We start from the raw sequence: 12,472 nt of genomic DNA, 5'->3' as shown, positions 1-12,472 counted from the left end.
TCTAAGGTGCCACAAGTACTCCTTTTCTTTTTGTGAATACAGACTAACACGGCTGTTACTCTGTAACCAGGAATAAACATTCTGGTTTCACATGTGCGTACATATGACGTACGTGGGTACACACTCTAAGTCACTGGTCTGAATTTGACCAGGACCAGACTAATTAAAAGTTGTTACCAATGACAGCTTAAAGGAGTTCACAGGCTCAGCCCAGCTTCTGCTGAACAAACAACCACATCACAAAAGCCACCACTTTAATCTGCGTGAAGCACCGGCAGATCCCAAGATGGCATAAACTGTCATAGTTCCATTGTGCGGCTATGTCAGTTTACACGAGCTGAGGATCTGCCCACAGGTTTTCAAAATAGCTCAGCACAGGCTGTCGGTGCTAGATTTTGAAGAGCTCATCAAGTTTAAGATGCAGGTGTCTTTTGGACATCTGGGTTTGTCATGATGGCGAGCTGTTTAGTGCCAAGCTCTTTTGGAACATCTGGCCCTAATTGTTTTATTGGAAATCTCAGTAAAGTCCATTGAATGAATAAACATTTCACTTTAGCAGTGCTTTCCCCCCCCCCCCAGCAATTTTAAGAGATTTTGCAGGCTGGTGGTGGTAATATTGTGTTGTCAATAGTCCTGTTCTCTGTAGAGAAACCTTTAAAGGATACACACTTGAAAAGAGTGGGATGTCTGGAAGATTACAGCGTGCTCTTTCAAAATGCCCTAATTCAAGATTTCACTTCCTTTTCACACTGGCCATTAGGTGTCACTATAGTTCCACATCTCAAAACCACTTCCTGGGATTTCTTTGAACAGGGGACTTTCTATTAAGTCCTTTCAGCCAGTTATTCTATTTCATCCCAAAGTGATTCTGGGAATCATTTCATTAATCTGTTTGCTGTAATCTGTGAAACCAGTTATGCTGTAGATCAAATTTAGTCAGGCCTCCATTTTTGCACCTACAATTATTTGCATAAGTAATTTAGGGCACAAAGGCCTCTTCATATCAGGAACTTAAGACAGGTTTTTCAAATCATACTTTATGTGTATTTAACTTCTGAGAGGGTATTTATCATGAAGGCTTCCAAGCTGTTTAGGGTTCATATGCTGCACTAACCGCAGTGGGCATGCAGAACTCCCACAGTCACCAACAGAGAAATTATTAAATACATCAGGCAACATTCTGATTGAATGTTTTTTTCCGCTCTCGTTGGGTTCAATGAGTTTGATGAGGGTACAAGATAAGTAGACTTCAGGATTTGCTCTGCTGCGTATACACATAAATCCTTTAATTGTTCCTGTAAGTTTTCATATCTGTCCAAGATGCAGACACAGAAAAGTGATTTTCCCAAGGTCATACAGCAAATCAGTAGTACAGTCAAGAATAGAAACCGTATCTCCTGGCTCCTAGTCTAGTGCCCTATTCACTAGCCCATCATGTAGTACAAACTCTTATACACTTTCTTAGAAAGGCAGATCTTCAATGGAATTTAACAACTCGCACTACCATAAATCTCATAATAGAGAGGTAGATGAGGCAGCATGCAAAGAAAGGCTGGGATATGATCAAATGCATTGTTTATTAATATGAGAAGGGGAATGGGGTTTCCCTGTTAGCACCTTTGTTTGTAAATCTGGTGTATGTACAGAGGTTCAGGAACCCTCTTCCTTCAACTATCACCTGCACACAGCACTCTGCTCCCTTTATCAAAAGTCTCAGAAACCTACTTTGCAGCTGTAAGCTTACAGAGCTACATGGTTTTTCAGGAGTTAAACAAGGAGCATAGGGCCAGATTTTCAGTGTGGAGCAACCCCAGAACCAACTGAAGCCACTTCGGTAAGTGCTCAGCACACCTAAAAAAATCAGTCCCCTGGCTACTGAAAAGGAATTTGAAGTCAGTATAGCAGAATGAAATTCTAACACATTCCAAGAGTATGGAAAGTGCACAGCACAAGGGAGCTTCAGATCAATACAGGTAAAACTCAGCAAACAGCTGGAAATAAAGAAATGCACTCAGCTTTAGTTCTAGTTTATGACTTTTAAGCATGACAAGGCACTGGTGTAACATCAATGACAGCCACAAGGGCAGAGACTTAGGTGAGGTTTGAATTAAAGGGATGTATTGGAAACATTCACAGCCAGCTATTGGATATCAAAGTTCTTGAAACCAGCTGAGGACACCTCCTTGTTCCAGCAAGACAATAAAATGAGGTAAGGCAATATTTAATGGAAAGGAGCCTTTGATATACAGGTAGAAGCATCTTAGAGCAGGAAATAATAAACTAAGAATTTAACTCAAGGGATTAAACAAGGGACCTGACTTCATTAATTAGCAAGGGCTGTAATAACACAGTGGAAGAAAATTAAGAGGGGAACAAAAACAGAAGCATGCACTCTACATCCAGACTGCTCACTAAGACAAAAGGGAAACAAAGACAATGTGGCTCAGTGAGAGGAGTCAGCCTCTGGGACATCTCACTGTAAAGGTGGACTTGTTTTTTGTCAAGTTCAAGTTGGTTTAGTTCTAGAAACTAAGTTTGGATTCACATATTTGAAAAAATAGTATGACTAGATGAGGCACATTCTATGAAAGTAAGGCAATTAAATCTACTTCAAGCAACTTTCATCAAATGGTTGGCACCCAGCTGCAGATTAGAAAGTGTAACTACAGTCTGATCAGAATGCTCAATGTTAGGGTAAGTATGGGACTGAAGATTTCAGATGTAGGGGCATTCAACGCCAATGCTCTGCACTGTGTGTTGTCACACCTGTGCAAGGTGGGTGAAAACAGTACCAATTCTGAGCTGTGAGCATTTCACATCCACTTTGCACTGCTGTAAATAAATGCACATGGTACAAGGCACTGGTGTATCAGAGTCAGTAAGCAGAGTAACCAGCGTAAGTTCTTCAAGGATGAGGAACAAGGTACAGAGCAAGCTACGAACTGGAGGATTCACTTAAGTTTCAGTTAGGGAAACCACACCTGAAACCAAGTTCTCAGAGCAGCACCAGCCAGATGAAGCTACAAGGGAAAGAGTAAGTTGTAGTTATGTTCATGCAGCAGAAGTAACTAACTTTAGCATGCAGATCAAATGGAAGCAAGGCTATGTTTTTTACCCCCACAGGGCTTTAATTTTGACCTTTCTATAAAAAGAAGTACAAGGAAACAAAAGCAATGAGTGCATAAGGTAGCCCTTTCCTGGAATTTCGGAAAGACTGCTGGGAAAGACTAATAGAAAAGCACAAAGCTAGTAAGAGAAGTTGAGTCAACACATTTGAGGAAAGACAGGTATTGGGTTGCCTGGCTTTAGGGGCTGGAGTCAAGAAGTCTTCAATATTTTGTTCAAGGTGGTGTTTATTACTGGCTGTAGCCAATGTATTCCTTTTGATCCTATTTTGAGATACTTTCAGACAAATGTTTCTAAAGCACTTGTACATGCTAAGTATAAAAACTGATGCACTTGTAAAAGCTTTGAAAGAAATGGATAGTTAAATCAAATCCTATGTCCATTTCTCCCACAAACCTTCAGGCTTTTTGGGGAGCCACCTCCTATGCATTTAATGTCCTCCTGGAATGCTCCTTTAGGAAGCCATTAAAGCCCACCTCTATGCCACCTATGGCAAGCTGGCAGAAGGCAACTGCCAAGGTGGCCACTGGCATCTTTTTATTTATACATTTTAAACAGTTGTGAAACATTTTTCCTCACCCTTCTCCTACCTGTAGGATTTGGTCCTTCATTAAGTTAGTCTACTTTTTGTACCACTTTATTTAGATAAGGGAATTGCACTGAGGGAAAAGCTTTAATCTATTGTATGTCTGTGTCTTTATAACAGCAACTACAACTGCATTAGGTTGTACTGTTTTATACAAAATGAATAGTACAAAACCTCTAGATTACCCCTTATTCTAAACTTTTGTACAAAATTAGGCATTTGTACAGCACCAAAACTACGGGGCTTCAAAGTAACGGAGGCTTTTGAGCACTATTGTATTAAGTCTCTTCCAGCATTAAAGTATTTCTGAAAAGCTTCCCTGACTGCAGTACTTCAATGTAAGTTAGTGGGTCAGTATTGCTTCAACGTACTAGTTTCATTATTAAGTCAGTTTAAAGCAGCTAGTAGGTCTTCAGTACTAGACAACTGCCATGATAGACAATTTCCTATTGTGGATATGGAGGATTGGCAGAAAAGGTTTTTCTAGTGCTGAGTCACCTTCAGTAGCCCAACTGCTAAATGACAATTTACACAATAGGGTTTGGAGAGATCTCTGAACATAAACTCAAGTTAGAAATATTTAATCAAACCCAAATGTGAAATTTTCTCTTCAGTATGAGACACCTCAAACAGCTGCTACAAAGAAACACTGCTTTTACAGTTGAATCTGTAGAAGTAATAGCACTACTTAGGTAGAACTTTTTGGATGCTGGAAATTGATAAATAGCAAAAGATTAGTTGCAAAATAGTTAGCTCTGATTTGCCACCCAATATGGAGGTTTGGTAGAAAAGCTTTTACAAAACTATTTAGTGCAATTTTGACACTTTTCCCTAGAATTTTTAACATTCATCAGCAGAGGGTACAAACCACCTGTAGACTAATGTGCATGAACTTTAATCTAGAAGGCAAAAATTTCAATATGTAAATCTGATTTCTAAAATTCCAAGTTTTATTAGAGTAATAGGTTTGGGACAGAAACAAATACTGACCACTAGTGTTTATGTAGTTGCTCAAATGACCATAGGGCCCCTTCAAACTCAAGTTATCAGAAGGTAGTAACATTTGTGAATGCAAAATAGATGGAATACATGTAGCTAGAACAACCATATACAAGGTTCCAATGGTGTTTCAGTGACTTTAGGTTTTTTTTTTGAACTCTGACTTGGTCATGAAGGGGTAAGCCACCAAATCATTACCCCCTCAACAGCCATTAAAACAGACAGATTCTAAAGTATTTTAGGAGGAGCCTTCAATCCCCCCAGTCATAAGCAAACCTCTTAGAATCCTACACAGGGGCTCACTCAATGATCTTTAGCCCTTTATGGATCAACTGGACCTTCATAAGTAGGGACAGATTTCCAGTGCTAAAGCTTTAAACTATACATCATATAACCCAAAATCTGTATCAAATCGTGCCTTGACTAAATCCATCTTTCTTGCATTTATAAAATTATTAAAAAATCATTGCTTTTTCCAGTCCAATTCTTTATTCTATCAGTTATAACAAGTCAGATTGTTCACTTGATCTATATCAGATATTATACACTGCTCAAAGCTCTTGAACTCCACCGGTCAGTCAGCCGTATCAATCCTCTTCAATGCAGCTCACTGCTGAAATAAAACAAGACAATGAGTTCTACAAATAGCAGATCCATACGTATATTAAATTATCTAAAACTGCTACTGACCAAGAGTTAGCCAAGTTATCAACCCACACTTATTTCTCACAGGATATTAGCACAAGGCAAAACGTTCATTCTGGTACATGTACATATGCCAAATCTAAAATCAAATTTCTCCAAGAGGAGCTCTCCTCTACTCCAGTAATTTCTTACAAGGGAATGCACTGTAGATGGTACCTGCTTAGAAAGTTGATTGTTGGTACTGCTTTCATGAAATGCTCAGGAATGCTGTTTCAGGCTCAACTGTCCATCTTCTCTTCACCCTGGTAAAGCAAATGTGCGTTACTAGCCATATCCAACCATGGTGTTTACACTGCCACCCACCTCCCCAAACACAAGTCACATCATATACAAGGGTTTCACAAGCCATTCGCTGAACCCTATCACATCACAGAAGCACAGTCTGGGAAATTCCAGGGCTGGCTGATGCCTTTGATATACCAGCCAATATATATCTCATTTGATCCTTAAGCAGAAACAGTTAACCACTTTGACATGGCTGCTTAGGAACAGTGTGGGCTATGGGAGAAAGTTAATGGCAACAAGATGGTAAAGAAAGCTATATTAAGTGACTTAATGAGTCTAGGAAGAGTCTCAATAGATGAACACAAATCAAGTCAGGGAATTCTGCTTCCCATCTTGCTTCCATACCTACTAGGCAAGACATGACTGTGTGCCCAACTCTGACCTGTGGAACTGAAGTTGTGCCACAAACCAAAGATTGCATAGGCATGGATTTAAAAATTTTCCATTAGTTGACCAAAACTGTCAGAGGAATATTTCACAGGTACATTAGACTTTCAAATGAGCTCTCAACAAGAGGAAGGATGCGGACATGAGCAAAAGGAGTTACCTCGAATTACAGGACTATTTCCACATATGAACTAGCCCAGAAAGCAGCTTTCGTCTCAGAGGTTTCTGTTGGAGGCACAACACTTCTTTTCTCCAAGGACACTGCAGTTTCCATACGCTAGCAGAGAATTCTTAGAACTTGTAAGGCAATGACAAAGCTAGCTAATTAAGTCAATTTGTCTACCTTGGAACACTGTGTCAAACCAGTAACTACTTGTTATCAAAAGTCTGATTCAGACTACAAATTTCAATGTCTGCTTATTTTATGAAAATCCTGAACTGTCCTCTGACTAAACTGGCCAGCTGGGTTTTCCCTCCACTTTTGATGATTTAAGTATAACAAGTTAGTGATTACAATTCCCTAGAGTATACTTTTAGTAGTCTGCCACTAGACAATTTGACTATTCTTATGTGAAAACATCTTGACAGTATTCACATGTCAAGACCAGTTAAGATTACATTCTCTCCAATGGTCAGTAAGTCTAGCTTGCTTTAATACTCCTATCACTAGGCTCTCTTCTCTAGAGTCGTCCTCCTTATTACTTAGCTTGTTCACAAGATCTTCAAGGACTGTGTTGTGCAATGAAATGTAAATGTCAGGAGCAGAGTTCATTTCAGACGGTCTTTTAATAGGCTTCGTAAAGCCAAAGAAAACTGTATACAAGAATCCTTTACCACTTCAAATACAATATCAACGGAATATGCATATTTCTTCCAGTAAAAAAAGGACAATATAAATAAACATTTTCAAGAACCTCTTTTATGGTAAGTTTGCGAGTCTATTTCTGGGTAATTTACATCATACAGTAAAAATACCGTTATGCAGGTTGAACATACAAGCAAGTTTCTCTTTAAGTATATCAAGGTGGTTTGCCTTCCAATTTACACCCAGGCTGCATGCCTACCTTGCTACACTAAAGGAATGTTACAAGAGACGAAGGTAATGCACTTTAAAAAAAAATAAAGTCCACAGCTTGTTCAGCTTCCAGTGAACATTGAATTAAAGGTCCTTTTCTATCTCAAAAAAACTGAATTAGGGCCCCAACTTCACAACTTTTAAAAAAACACCTTGGCTTATCACAGAGGATAAAATAAAATCTGTAGTGCTTTCAAAAAAGATTAAAAACACTTTGAAACAGAGCTTTCTTAAAGAAAAGTCTAATCAGACCATCTTATATCAGAAGCTGTCAGGCTGTGTTTGACAAGATCAGAACTGATAATACTACAAAAGTGAAAATACAAGTAGATGTACTACACAATAACGATTTCAGCGAAGCTCCAAAAATCTTTATAAATACAGCCATTGGAAGGACGATCTTGAGTCAGGAAGGATTTTTACTCGTTGTGTGTAGCTGAGGACAAGAAGCAGGCACAATTGTAAAGGCACCGAAGCATAGACAAGTTCCAGCATTTTACTCCCTGTATTATTTCAGAGGCTAGTGCTAGTTCACTAGAGCTTAAGAGAACTTCCCCCACCCTTGATTAAAGTTTGTTAGAGGGCATTTGGAGTTTTGCCTAATTCTCGAGCTTCATGAATGAGAGAATTTACTACTTGCTTTGCCTTAGATCCAAGCAAGTCCTACACATGCATTAAAATTAGGAATTTAAGTGGCAAACATTTCCAAGGCCTGGTTGCAAATAGACTGGTTCTTATGGGCAAGAACAGAGTGTGATATGGTCCAACTGAGCCTTACAGTATTTCCAGACTTCAACAGGTCAATCGATTTAGAGAGCTCCCAAGGCAGTGTATTCTTCGTTCCCTTTTGAACTAAAACTTACCGTAACTGTCATAGTTGTCTCTGTAGGACCCTCCTGAAGACCTGTCACCATAGCCACCTTGATTCCTGCTGGTAAAAGTAACAAAGGTTTGTTTTATGAAACATGCTGAGATCTATACACATTACACTTTTGCTGTGCTGTTGTGACTGAGCCAATTTACATCCCAGTCAAGTTAACAACAGTTATTTCAGGACTGTCGCGACAAAAACCTCAACAGTCAGCAATTTGAACTCCTGCAGTCTACTTTCATCGTGTTTACCTGCTGCTATAGTAGTCTCTAGACCCATTATATCCCCCACTTCTGGAATCAAATCTGCTTCCTCCATAGCCTCTGTCTCCACCTCCTTGAATGGACACAATAAAGGACCAATTAACACATTGAAAAACTTCTCAGTGTCAAGTCAGTTATTGAAAATCAGTTACACTAACTCACCTCTAGAGAAGCCACGGCCCCCCCGACCTCTGCCTCCACGGAAAAAGCCTCTGCCACCTGATGAACCCCCTCTGTATCCACGGGATCTGTTTTCGGATGATTTACCTGCCTGGTCAACTCTAATCTGACGCCCATCAACAGACTAAACACAAAACAGAAAAAAAATAAACTGTACCAGTATTTACATGCTTTTAAAACATAACAGGACAGCATTTGCCAAATAAGCTGTCCAAACTGAAGGTACAAATTGGAAGCAGTTTTACTCATTTGTGTCCACAATGATTTGCCCTCATACCCAAAATCACTACCAAGTCACCACCATTAACTATTTACAGAGCATTCAAAAATAAAAATATTGCTTGAAATAAGGAAAAGGGCAAGTCTGCATATTTAGATTTCATTCATATTTTTAGATATATACATTACTTTAGCTGCTCCTAGAAATTTTAATATTCCATTATGTTGCCAAAATATTTTAATTCCTGAATCATGTATGATTTCAGGATTCTAACTATCCCCTGTGGTTAATTCTGCTTAAGAAAAACACAAAGCTACTATTCTGGAAATGATAGTACCATGATTTTGCAGCTCTATACACTGTCTCTGAAGAAATGGAACACAAGATCTCTTTACCTTTCCATTCATAGCCATCATTGCATCTTTAGCATCATCTATGTTCTCAAAAGTGACAAACCCAAAGCCTCTGGACCTCTGGGTCTCTCGGTCTTTCACCACGACAACTGAAATGCAAAGACACCATTGGCACATACTCACTATCACAAAAAGATAAAACTCATCACAACCACTTATTTTGTTCTTACCTTCAGATATCTGGCCGTATTTAGAAAAAACTTGCTCCAGTGACTGTTCATTGGTATCAAAACTCAGTCCACCAACAAAGAGCTTTCCCTCATCTGATGCCATTTTGTTCTGTAAACAAAGACATTACATCAACTGTTAAATCCCACAGGAAAAGTTATTTTTTGTTGCTTCAGTATTTAGGACTCACACAGGACCAAGGGATTAATTCACTAGACCAGTGTCAATAGGACCATAATACTTATATACCAATACCACAACTGCTAGTAGGAAGCTGCCATGTGTAATTCACAGAAGAGAATCACAGCTTTGTATCTAGAGATATCCATTTGGTAGTCAGCCTCCATGTAAACACAGGGTGATTAAAAGTGTTTATTTCAAGAAATTAGCCAGATTACAGAAATGAGGAGACCACAGAGAATGTAATTTATCCAACAGCATGATTTATCCCTGCAGCCAAGCAACATTTCCCCCCAAGACCAGCACCCCCCCCAATATGTTCTCCAATACACAGTATCACAGCAGGCCTGGTGCTATCACCCAGATCCAGCTGCATGGTCCATTTCCTTAGTCTCCAGCCGTAGCGGGTCCATACCAGGCAGCGCCCTGCCCACCCCGTTCAGGCTTTGATTATCTAGCATCAGGCCCGATACCACTCGGGTGCCGTAGAGTGGGACCCAATGGCACAGCGCACCACGCCACTTACGGCATGAGGCCGCCTTCGAATGGGCTGTGGCTAGATTCGGTGAGCCTAACGGCTCCCCGCGCCTCAGGACCCCGACGCCAGGCCAGGACCCAAGCCCGAAATGAAGATGCTCTGCCGCACTACGCCCACTGCGTTGCCGCGCACGCGCCATGGAAGAGCGCACGAGCTTCTCGGCACTGCAGGCACCCAGGAGGGCGCAGGCGCAAACACTCCACCGGATGCGGCAAACGCACATGCGTCCTGCGCCAAGGACCGAAGCCTCAGCACCTCTCCCCTTCGCCCCGCCCATTCCGCGCATGCGCGCTACACATATGTGGGAAGCCATTTTGCGCCGGCCGTGACCGGACGCCATTTTGTTTCCGAAGGCGCGTCGTCGATAATTGATCGCCCTTCCCCCTAACAGCAGCCCAAGCGGGGCGCTTCGCCCTGTTGGGGACTCCAGCGGTTGAAAACGTTGAATACGATGCTAAAGGCGGGCGGACCGACCCTACCCACTTCTCCCTGTAAGGGAAGCGGGCGCTCCCATGGGACACCGCCTTACAGAGGGCGCCTCCGCCTGAGGCGATATTGCCCTCCCCTGCCTCTCCCCGGGCTCCTTACCGGTCCTCGGTGAGTGCAAGGGCAGCACAACGTTTCAAAATCCCAGCACGATGTACGCTGAGAGCTGGCGGCGCAACTGCTTATATAGCCCCTCGTCTGGCCCCCGCCCTGCTCATGAATATGCAAATCACCATCGGCCTGAATGAGATAACTGCGACTGTTCGAGGACCGCCTCGCCTCTTGATTGGTCGCAGCCTGGTTAATATTCATAAGATGCTGAGAGGGAGGTGATGCACGCTTCGCATTCCCCACGTGGGGTGGAGTGCCGGGGGGGGGGGCAAAGTGCTGATTGGATGGGAGGGGGAGAAAGTTAGGGGACGTGTTCCTGTGGGATGAGAGATTGGAAGAGGTTGATTGGCTGCGGCCTCCCCAGCCGCAGCCCGGCGCAGCCCACAGGCTCACCCCAGGCCGGGAAGGGGGCGGGGCCGCGGCCGCGGCCGCGCTGCCCTAGTTTCGCGCCCTTCGCAGCAATGCGGCGCCCGCTGCCGCTGCTGGAACAAAGGGGCCGCCTGAGGCGGCGGCGCCATCTTGGGTGGGGGAGGGACGGTCCGTGCCGCTACCCGTTATGCCCTGCCGGGCGAGCCGCGTCTTGCTGGGCCTGCCGCTCACGGGCCCCCGTGGGCCGCTTGGTCGCCCGCAGCACAGCCGAGCACGCCCCCCCCCGTGCCCCCAGACACTCAATGTCCCCCCATAAGCCCCACATCCCCCCAAACACAGCCCCTGTGCCCCGTAGCGCAGCCCAGGACAGCCCCCCCGAGCCCTCAGACACTGCATGTCCCCCATAACCCGCAAATCCCCCCAAACACAGCCACTATGCCCCCAGACACTGCTTGTGCCCCCCATAGGCTGCACATCCCCCATAGCCCGCATATCCCCCCCAAACACAGACCATGTGCCCCATAGCACAGCCCAGGACAGCCCCCCCGAGCCCCCAAACACTGCATGTCCCCCATAGCCCGCACATCCCCTATAGCCCGCACATCCCCCCAAACACAGCCCCTGTGCCACCAGACACTGCTTGTGCCCCCCATAGGCCGCACATCCCCCCACAGCCCGCATATCCCCCCCAAACACAGACCATGTGCCCCCAGACATTGCATGTGCCCCCCCATAGCCCGCACATCCCCCATAACCGGCACATCCCCCAAACACAGCCCCTGTGCCCTATAGCACAGCCCAGGACACCTCCCTGACCCCCCAGACACTACATGTCCCCCCATAACCCACACATCCCCCCAAACACAGCCCATGTGCCCCAGACACTGCATGTCCCCCCATAACCCGCACATCCCCCCATAACCCGCACATCCCCCCAAACACAGCCCAGGACACCCCCTGTTCCCCCAGACACTGCATGTCCCCCCCCATAACCCGCACATCCCCCCAAACACAGCCCATGTGCCCCAGAGCACAGCCCAGGACAACCCCTGTGCCCCCAGACACTGCATGTCCCCCCTATAGTCCGCACATCCCCCCATCACCCGCACATCCCCCCAAACACAACCCATGTGCCCCCAGACACTGAATGTACCCCCATAATCCACACATCCCCCCATAACCTGCACATCCCCCCAAACACAGCCCATGTGCCCCCAGACACTGCATGTCCCCCCATAGTCCGCACATCCCCCCATAACCTGCACATCCCCCCAAACACAGCCCATGTGCCCCCAGACACTGCATGTCCCCCCCACCCGCACATCCCCACAAACACAGTCCATGTGCCCCACAGCACAGCCCAGGACACCCCCCCTGTGCTCCCAGACACTGTCCCCCTCATAGCCCGCACATCCTCCCATAATCCGCATATCCCCCCAAACACAACCCATGTGCCCCTAAACACTGCATGTGCCCCCCATAGCCCGCACATCCCTCCATAACCCGCACA

At 44.5% G+C, this 12,472-nt stretch overlaps 1 protein-coding gene across 5 annotated transcripts; it reads right to left on the bottom strand.

The window, feature by feature from the left end:
* Positions 1–5,181: 5,181 nt before the first annotated feature.
* On the bottom strand, positions 5,182–10,700 carry CIRBP (cold inducible RNA binding protein). Of its 5 annotated transcripts, none has more exons than XR_007353914.2 (8): positions 10,585–10,700; positions 9,281–9,389; positions 9,093–9,199; positions 8,460–8,601; positions 8,286–8,370; positions 8,027–8,094; positions 5,573–5,658; positions 5,182–5,324 (listed from the first exon to the last, which is right to left on the bottom strand). XR_007353914.2 is itself a non-coding variant. In XM_048830728.2 (7 exons), exons 2-7 carry the CDS (start codon positions 9,381–9,383, stop codon positions 7,583–7,585), a joined length of 522 nt encoding a protein of 173 aa, XP_048686685.1. In that variant the 5' UTR covers positions 9,384–9,389; positions 10,585–10,700; the 3' UTR covers positions 6,856–7,582. The 5 variants fall into 5 exon arrangements, 2 of the variants coding, with proteins under 2 accessions (XP_048686685.1, XP_048686686.1); XR_007353915.2 differs by having other exon boundaries at positions 5,182–5,321; XR_007353916.2 differs by having other exon boundaries at positions 8,027–8,091.
* Between the last annotated feature and the right edge of the window lie 1,772 nt (positions 10,701–12,472).

Source organism: Caretta caretta, chromosome 25 (assembly GCF_965140235.1).
Source record: "Caretta caretta isolate rCarCar2 chromosome 25, rCarCar1.hap1, whole genome shotgun sequence".
Lineage (NCBI taxonomy): Eukaryota > Metazoa > Chordata > Testudines > Cheloniidae > Caretta > Caretta caretta.
This window is presented reverse-complemented; position numbering and strand designations above follow the sequence as displayed.